This window comes from Acipenser ruthenus, chromosome 13, assembly GCF_902713425.1.
Source record: "Acipenser ruthenus chromosome 13, fAciRut3.2 maternal haplotype, whole genome shotgun sequence".
Classification (NCBI taxonomy): Eukaryota; Metazoa; Chordata; class Actinopteri; order Acipenseriformes; family Acipenseridae; genus Acipenser; species Acipenser ruthenus.
Genome location: NC_081201.1, coordinates 6,352,668 through 6,372,872, shown reverse-complemented (window position 1 = coordinate 6,372,872; position 20,205 = coordinate 6,352,668). Strand labels below are relative to the sequence as shown.

The 20,205-nt window shown below is 40.2% G+C and overlaps 1 protein-coding gene across 1 annotated transcript; it reads left to right on the top strand.

The window, feature by feature from the left end:
• Positions 1-1,527: 1,527 nt before the first annotated feature.
• LOC117418139 (forkhead box protein J1-B-like) lies at positions 1,528-7,581 on the top strand. Its single transcript, XM_034030757.3, has 3 exons — positions 1,528-1,784; positions 2,197-2,856; positions 6,269-7,581. The coding sequence occupies exons 2-3, from the start codon at positions 2,269-2,271 to the stop codon at positions 7,127-7,129; spliced, it is 1,449 nt and encodes a 482-aa protein (XP_033886648.3). The 5' UTR covers positions 1,528-1,784; positions 2,197-2,268; the 3' UTR covers positions 7,130-7,581.
• The last annotated feature ends 12,624 nt before the right edge of the window (positions 7,582-20,205 follow it).

Genomic DNA, 20,205 nt, shown 5'->3' with positions numbered 1-20,205 from the left:
ATGAGAGTAGATGTTAAAACTTCATGCTGATTTGAACTCGGCTCTCGCCAAGATAAGCACCAAGGGATCAGCTTATTTGCCTCCCGAGCGCATCAGGACACACAACGCTGCAATGCTGGCTCCGGGGATCAACCACAGTGCGGTCTCCCCAGCGCATCAGCATGACAACCGTCTGGATTGAGCTAAGTAAGGTACATCTCTGGGGTCTTCAAGTGGGCACCTTCCGTCCTCTGTGTTTCGTCGACTAGCCCTCGACACCTCCAGAGGGCTCGACGGTGATTCTGGCGTCCCAGAATCACCCCCCTCCGTCCCCTACTCAACTCAGCCCAGCTTACTTACCCGTATATCAGCGTTGCTTTCGTTCTATTGTGCTTGAGATCCCCAACCAGAATCTGTCCGTCTCAACCACAGCCAGTTGCTGCTCCTTTCTGCTGTTTCAGATAAGTTCTTCACTGTGCGACAACTCTTGGCCACTGAACCCGACATCTCTGAGAAACCGCGTTGTAGAGTGTGCCACAAATCCTAGACAACCTACCTCCACTGGGTAAACCCGGACTCTCCATCCTCGCTGTTCCGCTTCAGCAGCTAGTTCAGCATACCACAGTTTCTTCCTCTCACACGCCTCATCCACAGCATCCTCCCATGGCACTGTTAACTCTACCAGGTGAACAAGGCGTGCTGATCCAGACCACATGCCTGGTCGAAGGTTAGTGGTTGCAATCTCAGGTAGAAAAATAAGTTGTTGACCAACATCTGCCAGCATTTTTCAGTCTCTAGCATCTTCCAGTTGTCCTGGACGAGGCTTGGTTTGAATCTATCTATCTATCTATCTATCTATCTATCTATCTATCTATCTATCTATCTATCTATAGATATATCTAGTGTGTGTGTGTGTGTGTGTTTTACTTTACGTGCAACGTAATCTTTCAAGAGGGAAGTTATCGAGTATGTTTGGCTTGAACCAAGAATGTTTGGAAACACCTGGCGTAAAATATTACACGTATGATCTGCCATCTATGTTTTTGATATTTACGTTAGTTAAAATTGAAAACAGATTGGTGGCAAATACAATATACAATTACATACACATATTCCAAACACTATGCCTTCATAGTGGTATATACTAAAAACTGATGACATACTTTTCACGAAGATAGACGAAGAAAATACTTCATGCAACATGCTAATAAAAACAGGCTACAACTGCAAAGCTGAAGGGTAATGAGGGACAGAGGAAAAACTCACGAATTTTAAAATACAACTCAAACTTCGTGCTCACTTCACAGAATACATTTAAAGACATTCTAAAACTTGTTAGTGAAAATCGACATCAGTTCAAGAAGCATTTGAACGTTAAATACAAAACTTAATGAGAATTTTGAAGCTCAATAGAAAAATGACTCGCATGCCGTTCGTTTTTGCCTACAGCATATAGTTTCTAGTGTATCCCTAGTGCTTCAGGGCATAGCTCCCATTCCAGGCGTCACTGGGAGTAGAGAAAGGTGAAACCTGGATACCAAGGAACCAATCAGAGCCCTCTGATCTGTTTAAAGGGCCATTAAAACCCCTGGCAGACTTAAAAAAGGCAATGTGACAGTTCTGCAATATTCCCTTCTGACCAAGGCCAGCTTTCCAATGGATTTACTGTACGCTGGATCGGCAGGGATCTAAAGGACACTTTTTATTTTGCACAACTGTTTTACTTTTGCATCAGTATATTTAAGCTGAAGCCCTTGCATTAAACCAGCGACCTTCATCCTCACAGCAAGTCTGGAGGAAGCAAGGTAATGTGCGACATCCTCTGCCTTAGAAAGCAACAGGCTGTATGAAAGAAAAGAACCGTCGCTAAAGAAATAAGGTTATGTGAAGTGGATGTTAGGGATGATTCAGTACTGGTAAAAGCTTTTGCAATCCATTTGTGGTTATGGAACGCTATTGAAACCTGCAAGGGCTAAATAATATATTTTAAATTCAGCATACAGTAACTTGCGTTACATAACATTAAGATGTAAATGTGTTACTTAATATACAGACATTACCATATTGTAACTATTGAAAAACATTCTGTATGTATAATACATCAGTTAATTAAAATAATAATTTTGTTTTTTTTTCTAAATACAATTAATAATGGGACTACATTTATTATAACTTTTGTACGGTATATTTTAATATCTGATATTGTGTATTCTGCAGAACTGGCGCTGAAAAACCCTTCCATTATCGCGTGCACTTCATCGTATCTCGGCTACTACCACAGTGTATATAATGCCAGTCCTGACCAACCCAGAGATTGCCACCAAATTCAAGGAAAAGTGGATGATGCTTCACCCGGAGGACCAGGACAACTTTAACGGCTCTGTGAACCTGGACGATAGCCTCACCAGCCTCCAGTGGCTGCAGGACTTTTCCATCCTCAACGCTAACCTGGAGAGACCCCCCAGCTCCGGCTACCACCCTCACCACCAGATACACCCCCAATTCCACCAGAAGCACTTCCACATGCCTGGCGCGGATGCCCCAGGCAGCCCGCCTGCTGGCGACACAGCGGCTACTGGGATGCCCCTCAGCCTGGGTAACCCCACATCGGCCTCCACCTCCAGTAGATCCTCGCCCGGTGGCACCAGCTACCTGCAGCAACAAGCAGCCCACAGCCACCACACTTCTGCCCCTATGAGCCCGCCTGAAGAGATCGACTACAAGACGAATGCTCAAGTTAAGCCCCCTTACTCGTATGCTACCCTTATCTGCATGGCGATGCAAGCTAGCAAGAAAACCAAGATCACCCTCTCGGCCATCTACAACTGGATAACCGATAATTTCTGCTATTACAGACACGCTGAACCCAGCTGGCAGGTGAGTGAGGCAGACCGATTCAATAATTAATGCAGCTTTACTAGAAAGAAGGGGAGCGGTTAAGGTATTTCTTTCAATTGTCTGTAAAGACGTGATCCCTGGTATCAATAGCCCACACTGTCACAGCAATACAACCCTTTCTTATCTGACATTAATGAAACCCATTGGATATTGAATACACATGATAATGAACTCGCGTACCCCGCACCATCTAATTTATATTCATCCCATACTGTATACCGGCACTTTAGATGCTAAAAACGAATCCACGTATGCCGAGAGCAACAACGTCTAGGTTAAGTCATGGTTACACAATCCTCGCGCCGTCGTGGCGCACAGTAGGGGGCTACACCTACATTATCAGTTCACCTACTCTGTGGTATTGCATAGGGCTACGTTTTACAATACGTGCATGTTCATCATAACAGATATTTATAGGAGAGTATAACTGTTAGTGTAGACGGTAACATAATTCATATTTAGTAGACCCGTGTTGTACAGTGTTTGTATAACATAGCCTACTTCAACGATAACAACCTTGCTTTAATTACATTTCATTAGAAATAGAAACAAGGTGACTAGTTTGTTTCACAGGATCAATATTTACCTCCTTCATGACAACACGTAAACAGAGCACTTATTGGGTCAATTACAGCGAACTCAACTGAGCGTACTATGATCCCGTGGTTAGTATACTATAGGGAGGACAGTACTAAACTAGTACGCAACTTAATATTAACTGCAACAAACGAAGCAGCACCAGATAGTTCACAGCTGCGTATCAAAAATGTTCTCAATTGCAACGAACCCAAAATTACTACGGTTGCCCCCTAGAGGATACTAAAACACTGTACTAAGTTAGTCTAGAAATTTCTGTAGACTGAAAGACTTGTGGTATAGTACTAATAACTGGAACAAAAAAAAAAAAAAAAAAAAAACACGTGTCAAAACGTTTGCAACAAAAACAGTTTAATCCTTATTCAATTTATTCAACTTATTCAACTTAACATAGACTATTAAATATATCGAAATCGAAATAGTCTTTCTGTACCATGCCATTGAATAGGCATTAGGAACCAGATCCCCTACGTGTCACTACTGATGCTACACGAATCGGAGTCTCCGTCTCCGATAACCGGCACGTATTTGAAATGTTTGCAGAGTCACGTCACACACATCTGTTTCCCGCACAATTCCAGGATTCATTCAGTCCTCATTTTGATGCAATGAAGAGAACATTAGGAACTTCTATTATAAACTACAGTTCTGAAGTTTAATATGGCTAACAATGTTTTTTTTTAGTAAAAATGCGGATGAAGAAGTAGCCAAATTGTGTTTTTTAAAGCAGCCAAAAACCGCACTACATTTAAGATTTAATATATATTACAAAAGCATAAATAAGTGCTACACATTTATTTAAAAAAAAACAGCAATGTTATAAACTTTGTATTTATTAATATGCTTTGCTTGTTTGTTTGTTTTTCTCACAATTTACAGTACCAGAACCTCCTTTTTTTATCTGATGAGATCAAATAAAAAAATAAAAAAAAACATACATTCTGAATTTTCCAGAACTGTCTGCGATACATTCTTTAAAAATAAATTGAAAAACAATTATAATTGTACGATTCTGAAATTGGTGACGAATAAAAAATAACTGAGCGTTTGTGTGAGTCGTAATTACCTATTACATTTCACCTCAAGCTAAATGGACAAATAAAACGGGAATTTGTATCATTTTTGTTTAAGAAATCTATATTTTGTTGTCATTCCGGTAGTTTTGGATTTAGGACTACATCACTGCTTACAAGTGTATTCCGGCCATCCTCCAAAGTTTCAATAGCATCTTTTATACACTATGAAATAAAGTTTGCTCTACATTGTGTAATTTTGCACACGACCACTGGGCATGGTTTTCTTTCGTATGGATGTACTGAGAAATTAAGCTCTAGCTATATCTCAAATATATATAACCTTTTATATAAAATTAAAAAAAGAAAATTAAGATGTTAGGTTTCTAAAAAAAAGAAAAGAAAAAGAAAAAAGATTTCGATCTTGTAACGAAATATAACACTCCTAAAATATAATAGCTAGAACCAATAAAGCGTTTGATTCTGAGCAGGTGCTTGTTTCCTTGTTAGTTAACCACCGTTCAGTTTTGTGAACTCAAGTCAACCTTCCAAAACCTGCAAATACAGACAGTTACCCGCAGCGACCTGCAGTAAAAGCACGTATTTGTGTTTAGTTATATCAATATCCATTGTTTTGCTCATAAGGGAAAAACATTTGAAATAGTAATGGTACTGCAGTTTTATCAATACTATAGGATACAACATTGCATTGGTACAATAAACAACGAGGGTGCAGTGTAGTGCAGCCTGCAGTTTTCTTGCCTGGCCTATTGGGACAGAGGTGCTTTTGTAATGAGGATCCCTCTAGTTCTGTTATGCAAATGGAAAAACAGGCTTATGTGTAAAGAGGCAGTTCTACAAAGAGTATCGTCTGTTTTCTATACATTGGACCAACTTGAAAGAAGGCAGCAACACAAAAGCAGAGCCTGCTGCTTCCGTTTGAGGGGCCCGGACTGTGCTGCTCTTCTGGTTACATTGCACATGAGAGACTTGGCTGGTGATTACCCATTACAACAAACTGTGATGTTATGGGAGTTGGTAGAATTGGGAATCTAGGGAGGAAGGATATAACGAATCTCAAGAGTAGTATGGTAAAAACAAAAAACATCACTTAAATTAGTAATAGATTTTGTGGGGTTTTTTTAACACCCTTTTCCACGGACTGTTTATAGGGCAGCAGTGTGGAGTAGTGGTTAGGGCTGTGGACTCTTGACCGGAGGGTCGTGGGTTCAATCCCTGGTGGGGACACTGCTGCTGTACCCTTGAGCAAGGTACTTTACCTAGATTGCTCCAGTAAAAACCCAACTGTATGTAAAAATAATGTGGTATCTTGTAACAATTTTAAGTTGCCCTGGATAAGGGCATCAGCTAATAAATAAAAAAATAATTTAAAAAAAATATATCTAAAATATATATAATTTGTGTGTTGTCCACATTTGTGTTTGGACCTGTCATTTAATTTACTAACAAATGGCAAGCAGATATGGGGACTTCATATGTCATTTGGGCAACAATTCAATGCTGTTTTTCCCCTTGCACTGCCATTTCCTTATCTTTCATTTACACAGAAAAAGCATAATAGATTATTTTCAGTAAAGAATCAAGCTGTATCCTAGGGCTCAGATATCTGCTACTTGCAGGTTCACGGTTGATTTATTGCAACCAAAGGACCACAGTCTGACTGGACTGCTATAGCTGCACTATGCCTATACTGTAAATTGCTGATGACCTGCAGTGATAACTAAATGATTTGATGGTAATGGCACTCTCTTCATCCACAGAATTCAATCCGCCACAACCTGTCGCTCAACAAGTGCTTCATGAAGGTGCCCAGGCAGAAGGACGAGCCTGGGAAGGGCGGCTTCTGGCAGATCGACCCGCAGTATGCTGACATGTTCGTCAACGGCGTCTTCAAGAGGAGGCGCATGCCTGCCACTCACTTCAACACCCAGCGCCAGAGCAAGATGTCGCCCGTTTCGGAGGCTTCCTGCAGCCCTCTGGGTCACAACTACCTGCACCAGCCCGTGGGCGAGCACCATATTGGCATGAACCACATGGGCACTGACCACCACCACAACCAGACTGGCTTCATCTCCCCGGCGGAGGTGCACCGGCCGGGCAGCAAGCGCAAGCAGCCTGTGCCCAAGAGAAATGGCAAGATGGCTTGCAGCTCCAAATCGCCCCTGCTGGCACCGGAGATCAAGGAGACGGAGGCCCTGAAAGGGGACTTCGACTGGGCATCCGTGTTTGATGAAGTTTTCAACGGAAACGGCAGCAACTTCGAAGACTTGGACATTAACGCTGCCCTCAGCTCCCTGGGCTGTGAGCAGCTGGACCTCACCATTCAAGGACGCCACATTAACACCAACAGCAAGTGGTGCACGGCCAGCATGGAGCCGCAGTGCAGCTTTGCAGAGGTCAGCGGTACTAATCTACAGTTTCAGCAGCAGCAGCAGCAGCAGCAGCAGCAGCAGCAGCATTTCGAAGAGTTCACTTTCTTCTCAGACCCCCCGCGACACCCCTGGGAGGAGATCAAGGAAGAGGTGCAGGCCATCCCTTTGAATTTCGACCAGAGCTTTAACTTCTGCGAAGGCTTTTTCAACGAAATGCAGCAGTGGGAGAGGGTCGAAGCCTATCTGTGACATCCCGCCCATCCTTTTCCCAGTTAAAGGACACAGACTCAAGTTTTGCTACATTAGCATCTTAAGCTCTTTGATTATAGAGCACAGACAGGGACCCAGCTTGTTTGTTTTGTACACGTGAAGCTATAGATGCTTCTTTTCTGTTTTGTTTTGTAATAGGGTGACCGTACCACTGAAGCCGAAGCACTGTCAGTGGTTCCAATAGCAAAACAAGTCGACAAAGGGTTGCTTAACTTTTGTGGTTCATTGATGCTTACGAGATTGGTACACCCCACTAACGGTGCAAACAAAGTTGCAATACAGGAACAGAGAGGAGCAAGTGAAAGCCTTCCTGATTGTACAGAACGGATGGTAATTAGATGTCGCATGCACTTGCCACTTTGAAAAAAAACAATACTGTTGCATTAGTGAGGAGGACAACAAACTAATGATCAAATCAATTATATATATATATATATATATATATATATATATAATGTTTTTGAAATCTGTTGGGATCTAAGTACAGTACCAGTTGTAATCAGTTGTAATGTCTAGCCCTTTAAAATCTATTAGAAGTACTTTGACCATTGAAGATGAGTAATGCAATATCCTGTGTAAAAGCAGGACTGGGACTGTTAAGGCAATTTACTGTTTAATAAAGTACACTGACTGAGAGGCTGATGCAAGGTCATTCATAGTTATGTCACCCTCATATTCAATGATGCGCTCCACAGCTGAAGGCCTCACTCTAGTGTAGGCTAAATGCAGCTTCAGTGTGGATTGCATCAATTCATATAAGGATGATGCTGCTGAAGTCCTTGGGGCTTTATTCAAAGCTCCAAGGCTTTCTTACTAAAGTTTATTGAAGTAGTATGCATTTATTTAACGCTAATGTTTGTGCGTTTAAGTCTTTGAGTGCGCTGAGTGTTAAATATCAGGCAATACAAATGTACTTTAATGGGAAAAAGTATAGAATTTGAGCTTCTAGCCCTACAATGTTGTGCAGTAGTCAGAGCTGCATAGTCACATCTGCTCAGTGTCCAGATTCTAGGCTGGGCTTGTAACTCATATTGCAGCAAACAGTTTAAAATACATTTTAAAAGAAACAATTGAAAATCAGCCTTGGCTTCTCAAACACTGTACTACTACAATTAAAAACAAAAGAAAATGTCTGGGTAACACTATGAAAGTACTTAATTAGAAGATTATTATTATTATTATTATTATTATTATTATTATTATTATTATTATTATTATTATTAGTATGATTGTTGTTGTTTATATTATTGTTATTTTGGGAATTAGAGTACTGTTAATAGTAGTTTTGTGGATTTCTTTTTAATTAATGTGAGTGAAGAATAGTGGTACTGTACTGTATCAGAAAATGTTACTGTGGGTGGTGTTTAGAATGGACAGTGTTTTCTTATAAGAATTTCCCTGATTCACAAGACCACGCTAGAATGAAGTTACACTGACAACGGGTACAGGTAGATCTCAAGGATTGTCTAGAGTTAATGGTCCAGGGACTTGATGGGATAAATTGATGACTTGGTCTATGCAGAAATGTATTCCTTTGTGAAGATGAGCCCTAAACCTTGACAATACTCCTACAGGGGTTTCAAGACTGTTCTGGCATTCTACAGTTATCACCATTATTTTTAAAACTGTCATTTCTCTGTGGGGAAAAAGAGACTAAAAATGTTAATAGTGCTCCCAGATTTTACTGCAGGTTTTGTTGCAATCTGTATGCTTCTACTGAAATATAATGAAATAGCAGGAAGCTACGGCATGGATTCCCAGAGAACAAAACAGTTGTTATTGGCATAGCTGCTTCTGTTCGCTTCTACAACAGAATAATGCCTGGAATCCTGCAGCCAAAAATACTTCAAATGATAAATAAAAACTATATGGAGGGTTGGGTTGTAAAAAAAAATGAAAGAAAGAAATGTATATATATATATATATATATATATATATATATATATATATATATATATATATATATATATATATATGGTGTGTTTGTTTGCTGGAGTCACTGTCAAGTACTCACTGAACAGAGCATCTCACCAATGTGTGCAATCTCACATTTTGTATTCAAGTGCTGTATGAAAGACCTTACTGCAATAAATATTGTGGTTTAAAAAAACAAACAAAAAAAACACCATTGTCTTGTGTCTTAATGAGTTGATATGATGTGGTCCCCCTTCACAATATTTCATCATTATCATTATCTAACTTTCATATACTTAGATATTCTACAAACATTTCAGTCTATCTGCCCTTATAAAAGTATTACCACAGTATTTTTGCAGCTTTACAAAGCTTTCCCGTGGTTATACTACGCATTTACCCTAGTTTGCTGTGTTTATTAATATGCTTTACAATGCCTTGCTATTCTTTACAATGCTTACCCTATGCTTTACCATGCTTTCACTCTGCTTTATAACTTTGCTAAACTTTTATAAGATTAGGCACGTACAATGTTGTGGTAGGATATCTTACAGCAAAATGACTTGTATGAAAGGCTTGTATGTTTTAAAAACTTGACTAGACTTAAAAGTAGCTGTTTTACCAGTCATATTCATTTTGACATTACTTAATGGATGGGTGCTTTAAAAGGTGAATATTGTTTTTGTTTGCTGTTAACATGAAAAAATATATAATATCACTAATCAATATTAACATATGATTTGTATACCTCTTCAGATCACTAGTGTACGTTGATGGTACAGCACACCTTGTTGTTAGCACCCCATATTTAACTAGTCATCGTAGTAGACTGAGTTCACATTTCACAGTGCTGGTTATCCACACAGTACTGCAGTCTCTGTAGTTTAATGTACCTGCTCTGACATCTTTGTACTGTTCTTTGTAGTGCTTCGGTTGGTTCTTTGTTGAACTGCCTGTGATGTGACATCACAGTGCTGAGTTTACAGTACCATATGGAATCATCTGGCTCTAAGATCCTCATGCTAAAGATCTATGTATTGAATTTGTTGGCTGTAACACCTCAACAAGAAGCACTTGGATCGACTGGTTTCTGAAGTACTGGTCTCTCTTGTTGTCTAAATAGATGGCTCACTCCAGTATGTCTTAAAATGTTTTAAAATGTTTTTCGTTAATAATTTTTAAATCAATCCAAATAGCACTGCTTGCTTTCTAGTGCTGCATTCTTTATTCTAACAATGGCAGTATCTTTATCACAGCCACAACCATCACTGTAGCTTGTAATTAAAACTCAATTAGGATCTGACCCCCCCCCACCCCCCTGGTTAACGCATAGCAGGGATCAGTGATGCAGGGTGGGAGTCTGGGTTAGCCCTCCAAAACATTCACTTCCACTGGCTTCTCAGGCAGCGCTTCACTGGATGACAGAGTGAGGGGGCGGACTGTGGAGCAGTTATTCACACACCCTGAGAAGATCTGCAGAACAAACCAGCAAGGGTATGGATCCCTGTACAGTTTTCATAGAATGTGTTTCAGTGGGAAGAGGTCATCAGGTCCTGTCAACCAAAGTTTGCTCAAAATCTGAGACAGGTTGAACTTACATATTAAAATATTAGAAATCATCTTTAGTTAACAAGAAGGAGGCAGGCATATTTACAAAGTTTTCTTCTTTCAGATGGATTTTAATTTTACTTCCCTAAGTGCCTGTCATAGATATGTTTTTGTCAGTTGGTCTTTTTCCATGCTAGGGACCATACTTATGGAAATATAATACATCATTTCATTGGCTGACATAAGAATTTAACCATTCATTTCATTATAAAAGTGACACTACATATAATGGAAAATATTAAAATGCGTACATTTGACATAAGCCCTTGCGCCACACATTGAGTCCATTAAAACCCATACTATTGTACATCATTAATCAGCTTGTTACATTCTGGTCATGAACTGTGTACCGTTCAAAGCAAACCTTTCATCTCATTATTTTTGTATTGTTTTATCCAAGCTTCTGTTCTCTACCGTTGTGAAGACTGTACCCATTGACGAGCAAAAGAAAGATAAATAAACTTGGGTCAAGTCTGAGCATGTCCTTGCTGGGTAAAGTTTCACCACCCATTGGATAAATAACTATTGCTATTTCTTGTTCCTCCCAGTGTACAGTTCCTGGTAATCTTTACCCAGCACTTACATACGTAAGGTGTTATGGAGTATGCCAGGTGGCGCTGGGCAGGCCTGGGCTTGCCTCATGTACTTGGCCTGGCTGTGTCCTTTTTGGCCTGTGCTAAGAGGAGTGAGAACACAGGGATCAGTGAGCAGGGAGCAGGCTAATGGCTCTCTTGCTTCTCTGTGCTGGACTGCTCTGCTGGAGGAATGTTCTTTCTCAACAATGTCATCCTGAAATAATGATAGAGAGAGCTGTGGGGAGAACATGTTATTGTTACCCCTCTCTGGACTGCAATTAGATATAAAGTCAAATTAAACTTCACCCAAACTCTAGCTCTACCCATTGTCTGTTCAGCCAATCAAAGGTTTACAAAATGTAATGGCGGGCAAACAGATTACAATATGTTTCCAGACACGTGTTAGACAACAAATGTTACGTTCACAAAGACAGTAAGGTCAAGGTTATGACCATTATCAGCAACAATGCTTTCTCAAAGGGTTTGGAACTAAGATTGCACAGCTAATGGTTTGTGCCATTATAATTATAATACCATTGATATGATGACAGAAAATGTTCCCATTTTACCAATAGCTCATACTGTTGCACTTGTGCTACCATTGGCCATTATTACGAATCGTTTTCATTGTCACCAAAGACTGTCTTTATGAGAGCACCCTTTACTGTGTTTTAATCATGCTTTGTCATGCTTTGGCTATGGTTTAACTTGAAGCACAGCTCTACCATATTCAGCTTATCAAACATTGGGCCATACAAGTGCTTTGTTATAAACATGGGACACTATACTGTTTCAGCAGCAGGTGCTATTATCAGTCACCTTGCTCAAGCACTTCACATATACTATTCCAAATTTTAAGAAATGTTTATATGGGGGAGGCCAGTTATCTGGGGTGGATTAAGGATAACGCTGTTCAAACACCTGGACACAGCGACACAAACTGTATCAACACACAAGTAGATAACCAACTGGCTGTTGTGGGAACTGGCCAAAAGGGTTTACTGTACAAGTCATTGCATTTAAGGACTGGTGTAGCGTATAGTTTTTACTATGGTCTAAGGACCATATAGATAAAGTGCACCTAATCATGGTGTGTATTTGAGGTGATAGATGCGGATCACATTTTTACATTTTTTAGCTTTCAAATGTAGTACATTAATAATGTTCACTTTCTTATATTAAAGTGGAATGTGTTTGGAAAAGAACTTGGATTTGTAAATATCAAAATAATCCACTTGGTTTGATCTAAAAAGGGGGCTTTTATACTTAAAATCTGATTTTAAGTAAAAAAACCCTGCAAAGGAAACAGGAAGGGATTAACCAATCACATGATTTCTCTTACCTCTGAGACAGGAGGTCAAAGGTTGAAATCCTGGGGAAACCTGGGCATATTTCACATACCAGCAGCTTGGCATGCTGTGTTAAGGGGTGCAGTGCTGTCTAGTAGTTCAATCCACCAGGACCCCGACATTGCAGTTTTGTAATAATCGCCACAGCATGCTAACTATTGTACAGTTTTTAAGTTTGCCCATTTGAAAAACAATAACTTCTATTTGCAAGCAAAATAAACTAAAACTATAGGATGCATATAACATATCCTTTATATTTTCTGTTAAATAAATCTAGGTTAGTGGTGAACAGAGCAGTCCTCTATTTAAAATCAGATAAGAGAAAATATCAAATCGCATGCAACAGGTTGTGCAGTGCCATATGCTATGACAAAAGGCTTTGAGTGTGTACTGTCGGTTCCCTTGATCTGCTATATAAATACATAGATCTGTGCCACCCGTCCCCTGACAGCTGGGTCCCATTTGGCAGGGTGCTGCTTTTAAAGAACCTGCTGCGTCAGGCACTCTGGTCTCCAGGACGTGCTCTGCAGTGATGGAGAGTGTCTAGGGGAAGGCATTAGCCCAGTGTTCCAACAACAGCAGCAGGGAGGAGGGTAGATAACGTTATCTCCAGCAGCACACGCTGGCTCTTCATCGAGGGTCCTGTGTAGAGCCCCGCTCCTTGAACATATGTACCTGTCAGTAGAACAAGGGCCCCCGTCAGAACTCTCTAACCTGCCCGTTATTTATGTATCCTGGGAGTGACCCACAGATCTCCTCTGGCAAGAGCTGCTGAGCTGCTGATTATAGAGGCAGCCAGGGACTGCCAGGAAGCTGAGAGACTCCAGCCACACACAGGCTAATCATCATCACCATTATTATTATACTGTAGCACATGGAACTCATTCCTCTGGATTACTCAGTTTAACGGTCACCACTCGGTGCTGAAATATTATAAGACATCAGAACTGTAGTGAAAAACTGGCATAAACTACTCAAGAACTCCAACAACCCTTAGCTTGAATGTCAACCTCATTGTAAACATGTGGGCACATGTAGTTTCTTAATAGGTCCTGACTTTGCCAGGAAACAAGTGGGGCACTGTAGTAGTCAGTAGGCCACCTTGTGGTACAAGCTTCTTAAATATCCATCACGCAAATAATACAACGTGTATACTATTGATGATTCCCATATGTAAACAGCAGTGAGTAAACTGCTATGTACTCATAAGTGAACTGACAACTACTGTAAGAATATTGTTTATAGCAGCAGTGTAACTACTGATTATATTGTGATCTGCGATTGTACAAAAGAGTTGTAAACCAACTAAACTGTAGTGATCAGTAATCTGCTATACTGTTCTTGTTTGTATCAAGTCATTGCACTTTCATGTGGGTTCTTTAAAGTAAATTGAATTAAACATCCTTGGACAGCACAGCAAGTCTTTATAGAGAAATTGTGAAAGGGTGAAAGGGGGCCGTTTTGGGGAGAGTGGGCATGACTCTCAAAAGGAAATGAAGCAAACAATCCAGCACGCCTAAACTGCTGGGAGCTTTTCAGAAACCAACGGCTACAAGTTTTGTGCCTAAAAATGTTGAAAACTCAGAATCAGGCTTTTTTCCCCCCTTCAAATACTCAACTAATTTCGTCAGCCAAGCCGACTTAAAGGCAAAACAACACATCTGTTTAAACAGCTCTTTTATTCCCGTCGGTAAAGAAGGAGTGAAGCAAGCAGCCTCACTCATGGACCCCACCGAGCTTGCGGCCTGCAAAGCTCTCATTGTTCCCAGGACGCCTTTTTTCTGAGAAGTAGTTAATTCCCAAAAGTGCAAAAAAAAAAAAAACAAGATAGAGAAAGAGAGAGAAAGAAAGCAAGAACGAGCGGGGGGTGTGAAAAAAGCTTTCATTATCTGTGAGTAAATTTGACAACCTTCCTTTTCGGAGGACTGTGCTGATATTCCCCTGAGTGGCAGAGGACACTGGGCTCTTGTTATTGGGCTTCTGGGGGTATGGCAGCCAAGCTGATCTTCACAGGCCAAGACAGGACCATGGGATTGGGGGAAGCTGTCTGTCACCTCCCGTGAAAAATTTGTAGATAATTGAAACCCAGACTGAAAACCCAGGGCGGCGCGGCTCGTTGCCTTTGTGAGCCCATGACAGTTGTGACTGGACTCACGTTCACACTTTTTTTTTTTTTAAATTTTTGTTTTATAAATTTAGTCATTGCCAATTATTTTCTCCCAATTTGGAATCGGCAATTATTTTATTATGCTCAGCTCACCGCTACCACTCCTGCACTGACTCTGGAGAGCGAAGATGAACACACGCTGTCCTCCGAAGCGTGTGCCGTCAGCCGACCGCTTTTTTTCACACTGCGGACTCACCATGCAGCCACCCAAGAGCTACAGCGTCGGAGGACAACACAGCTCTCAGGGCAGCTTACAGGCAAGCCCGCAGGCACCCGGCCAGACTACAGGGGTCGCTGGTGCGCGGTGAGCCGAGGACACCCTGGCCGACCTAACCCACCCTCTGCATCCTCTTTGTTCCTCATTTTGAATGTCAATTTTGAAAGTTTTCTAGCAGTAAAATAATAATGTAACTAATCCTATCTATTTCTTGCTAATTGCTTTAATATTGATGACAAAATTGGTAGCACACTTTGCCAGGCCCAGTGGGTTGCCATTGGGACTGCTTCCAATAAATGGTATTCTAGATCCCAGCATTGAATATTATAACTAAAACACTAATAGCAATTTTAACTGATAGGTACTGATGATGAAATATAAGACATATGTGTGCAATAAATATAATAAAAAGGTAACCAGGTAATAACAATTTTTTTTAAATTAGTAATACCAGGAAGCCAGGACATGTCAACAGAACATTCTTTGTTGCTTTGCTAACCAATTGTAATTCATGTTTGTAATGGTTTGGTTCATAGAAAGCATTATCTACCCACCATTGCCCTCTGATTTTGAAGCACTCCTCGAAACAAAAGGTGCTATCAAATGTAAAATCAGCCCCTAATTTAGACAGCTGTGCTTCACTATGAAAGAAAAGCTCACCCGAGATTCACCAATGATTGTTTCATGAGGGTTAGCACCCACTGTATTTAGAAAGCCACATAGTGAAAGCCAGGTTATTACGGATAGGTAAACTAAAAATAATCAGTTTAATATATTAATTCGATTAGAAACAATTTATTAATAATGCAATAGCAAACAATATCATTTTAATAATCATTTGAAATCAGCCCCCCTCTGCCCCTGTGATAGTCAATTCAAATTGACTGGCACACAGTTCCAATTCATAGCTTGGTTTAATTTGTGTTGATTATACAGGGCGTAAATTTCCCACCCGGATTTTCATAAGCTTGTTTGTGCAGAAAAGCCGACAATGTCTAAGAGAAAGGAATTGCGTCAACCAGTCTGTGTTTGGTTTCACTCCTCATTAAAAATTCTTGCAAGTGTTCAGACCACTAAGGCCTCTAACTATTATACTGGTACAATAATAGCAAAGCAAAATAAACACCAGGCCTATGGGATCACTGTTCCCTTGAGGATGCTGCAGAGTACAAAGAATACAAACCTGTTCCTTGATTAGTGGCTCATTTCAGGGAGATTTATTGGTAAGGAGGACACTCATTGACTTGAGGAAAGATATACTGATGAATAAACAGTGACAACCCCTACAAAAGGGCCATCAGTTTTTTTTTTCTTGTGCAAAACCTGAGTAAGCAAGCAGTGGGCATTGCTGTAGAGATAGGTCTGGGTCACCATAAGGACAAGGTCAAAGGTCAAGCCAGCATCATTGAAAGGACTTGTTGGGCATGTTGTTGGTGGGGGGTTGGGGCTATGCAACAGAGAGCACCACACCCAAGGCAGGCACTATATGAGTGTATATGTCTCATCTTGCTGTGCAAAACATAACAAATAGAACAATAATGAGTCAATGATTTTCCCCAGTCTTAATTAGGAATTAAGGCTTTATTATTGCTGTACACTTACTTAAAAGTTGATATTTCTGGGATAGTATAACATGCACTTGTGCCATTAGTAATTTTTGTAATTGGTCCAGATAGGAAAACTAAATCTGAATTCTTGGCACATCTTCACCAGACTCTGTCTCTATAATTCACACATGATGAAGCAGAGAAAGGGTTAAAAGGCTGGTCCAGGACACTGTATCTTTCATTAAGGATTAGATAAGAGGTGCACACAATCCAGCCGGACCATGGAAATATAGCAGCTCGGAAGCTCGGCTCTGTCAACAAACTCACAAAGCTGGCTGTAGAGCTGAGCAAATACAGTGTCCAGTAAAGCTGACTAACTGTCTCAGCCATTAGGCTCCTTGGGGCTGATTCATAGACCAGTCAGGAGGTACAGCATTTATTTGCCGGTCCCACACGTATTTGTGTTGGTGCGTTCCCCCCACCCACAGGAACCAGGCAAACATTGAATTATTATCAAGAGGCTTCGGGGGGATGGGTTAGAAGACGAACACAGGCACCCAAGAGGGAATTATGATAATTTGTGAACTGAAACCAAATAAAAAAAGGCTCTTTATTCAATTTGTTAATGGCGTTAAGGTATTCTACTGCATCCAGACATCTTAAAAGGCTACCGGTGACGTGAATGTGAAGAACGGCATTCTGGGATTGCTTAAAAACAAACTCCCCAATGCAAAGATGATTAAAATGGCTCTCTGGCTCCAGCATCTTAAAAAGGTGAATAAAACATGTGTTTTAAAACGCAAAAAACTAGACCCAACACCTCGCCCCCTAATCGCACAGTTCGATCCAAGTGAAACTATCCAATGACTTTGTTCTCTCCCCATTTCTTTATCATGCCAACACCAACTATCCCCACACACCAGTATGCACCAATAAATCAGAAATCCCACCAGCTCGGCAGGATCTTGTCATGTGTTCATTATCGGTAAGGAATAATAAATGTTTTATTTGAATGTTTTAGTTGAACTCATATATTTATTTGAGTTCTCAACCACTGTTTTGCCATTTTCCCAATTTTCATTTTGATAAACAGGGTACATAACACATGAGATTGTTATAATAATATAATCCCAGTGCATGTCCGCTGGATGCTATATACAGGAGGCAGCCACTTCAGTAGTTCTGGAGAAGGTTTGGGAGCTGGGAGTTTGAAAGGGACATTATAGTGGGTCTAATAGTGAGCATGATATCCCAGACTGCAACTGCAACCTGGAAAGCAGGGACCATTGTGTCACGTGTCTTTAAGACAATTACAGAAATTATTTATTGTAAATAAGAATTTCATTAATAGTTTCCTTCTCTAGTAAAATAAAGACATGCAAACACTGGTCTGTAAAGTTACTAATACCCTAATCATGGGATCATCACAATTTGGAAATTATGAAGGGCAATCATGTACTTTAAATGCACATTATTTCGGTAGTGTGGATAGCTTATAGAATAATATCAGTAATGCTACATACTAGTCTTTTTCTACTGGAGTAGGAAATTACCAAGTCTCAAAAAACATACTCAACATACATATGAAATATGAGCTCAAATGGCAGTCTAATGATTGATACACATATGCATGGCATATCTATTTAATAACGCGCTACTAAACTTCAGCAAATGGTTAATACAATATTAATAAAACATTTATTTAAGCCGCTCAAAATAAAGCCTTACCACAATTACAAATTGCCTATGCAAGGTAAGTAGACACTGGTGATTAATAAGGGGAAGATGACAGTAGCAGGGGACTGTCTGATTGGGTATCAATCAATAAACACTCAATAGACCCTCACATTGCACAAGTGATTACACTGAATAGATTTTCACCAAGTAATAATGCTCCTAAAACTGTTGCTGAGCTTGCAGTAGTATTACTGGGGATAAAATTAAAATATGCCCCCCAGCTAATATAATATGTGTTATGAGACCAAGGGGTGACAAAGCAGTATAAACAGCAAGCTGAAGCTATTATATGAGCATTGGTGCTGAATATACAGTAAGTATCTTGGAAATAGAATCCTGTCTATTCTGATTGTAGGAATGTTTGTGAGTTGTAGCCTTCTTTGACCTTCGTCGATTTTTACTGCCTGTAGTACAGGACCCCTGTCGATCAGTTAGCTCTCCCTGTAGCCAACAGTGAAATTGATCCCTTGTCTAATCTGAAGGAAAGTGAAAGTGACAGAGCCCCCGCTGGGGCTTCTCAAACAGGCGTGGGTGGAAGGAATTAACAGAGTGGAAGCTGCAAGTGATCTTGGCAGGGGGCTGGAGGCCAGCTTCTTATAAATCTAAAGTAGCCACGACCGTCCCAATTCTCCATTATGTGTTGGTTAGAGACAAGGGATACATACGCCAGTCGACGCACCCCCCCCCCCCCCCCCAGGTCATTTACTGTCACGAAGAGAGCAAGACTGGAACCTGAAATCTTCATACTGAGAGAAGTAGCAGAGGTGAGCGTTTGCGTTTTTCCTTTTTTTTTTAAATGTAGATTGCTATTCAAGAAGCCAAAAAGCAAGATTTTCCTATATTGTGCATTAATAATCCAAATATCGCAATGTACAGTATGTGGGCGACACACAATCATGTGGTCAACCTATGCAAACAAGTCACAAAAGGCAATTTTAAAATAGGTAGTAAACAGCATTGTCTGTTTCAAAGTCATTTTAACAGAGCGTGGCAATATTTATGTCTTAAAATTAATATAAATATAATAAGTCCTAAAGCTTTGTGAATAGGCCAATGTGGATATTGTGCATAAGTTCTGAAAAAGCCCTTCAAAGGGAGTTTTCTGGGCAGCGGTTTCTATCAAGGTGGGTGGCAGGCAGCCTGAGTCTGTATTTTAGTATTTTTAATGAAAATATTTTATTCATGACGCGGCTTTCCCATTGCAAAGATGGTAGTAAGACTGATGCACTGTAATGTGTGTATCTTTTCCTTCGAAATACCTCCCATACAACTGTACAATAATAACACACCGGGTTGAAGAGAAACACACTGTGATTCTTTAAGATTGGCCCACTTCAATGAGAGCAGCTGACTCATATGGGCCAAATGCGCTTCTTTGTATCAGGACAGATGAGGGGGATGGCAACCCAATAGCACACACTATAGGGGAGACCATTAAGCAGAAGGTGGGGGAGGGAGTTGAGAGAGAGAGAGAGCTTACAGACTAGGGTCCTCTCTCCAGCTTGGGAAGTGCATGCAGTCTCTTTTTATATTGATTTGTTAATCATCTTGAGTGACCAGTAATAGCCTGCAAGTACACGCACTGCTCCAATCACCCTTTTCTGATAACAGTACAGGGCTCCCTTGCCTTTTCATGATGCGATAATTAGACCAAGTTGACAGTAAATTGTACATGCTGCTGCATTAAGGTACTTCCTAATTCACTGTTTAAAATATTGCACTATATTTTATGTGACAGATAGTTAAATATCTATAGCATTGTTTACAGTATCACAGTTTATATAGAAGATATATTATCAATATCTGAACATTATTATTATTATTATTATTATTATTATTATTATTATTATTATTATTATTATTATTTATTGATTTGGCAGATGCCTTTATCGAAGGTGACTTACAGGTGTTACAGGGCAGCACAAAGTTACAATGCAAAAT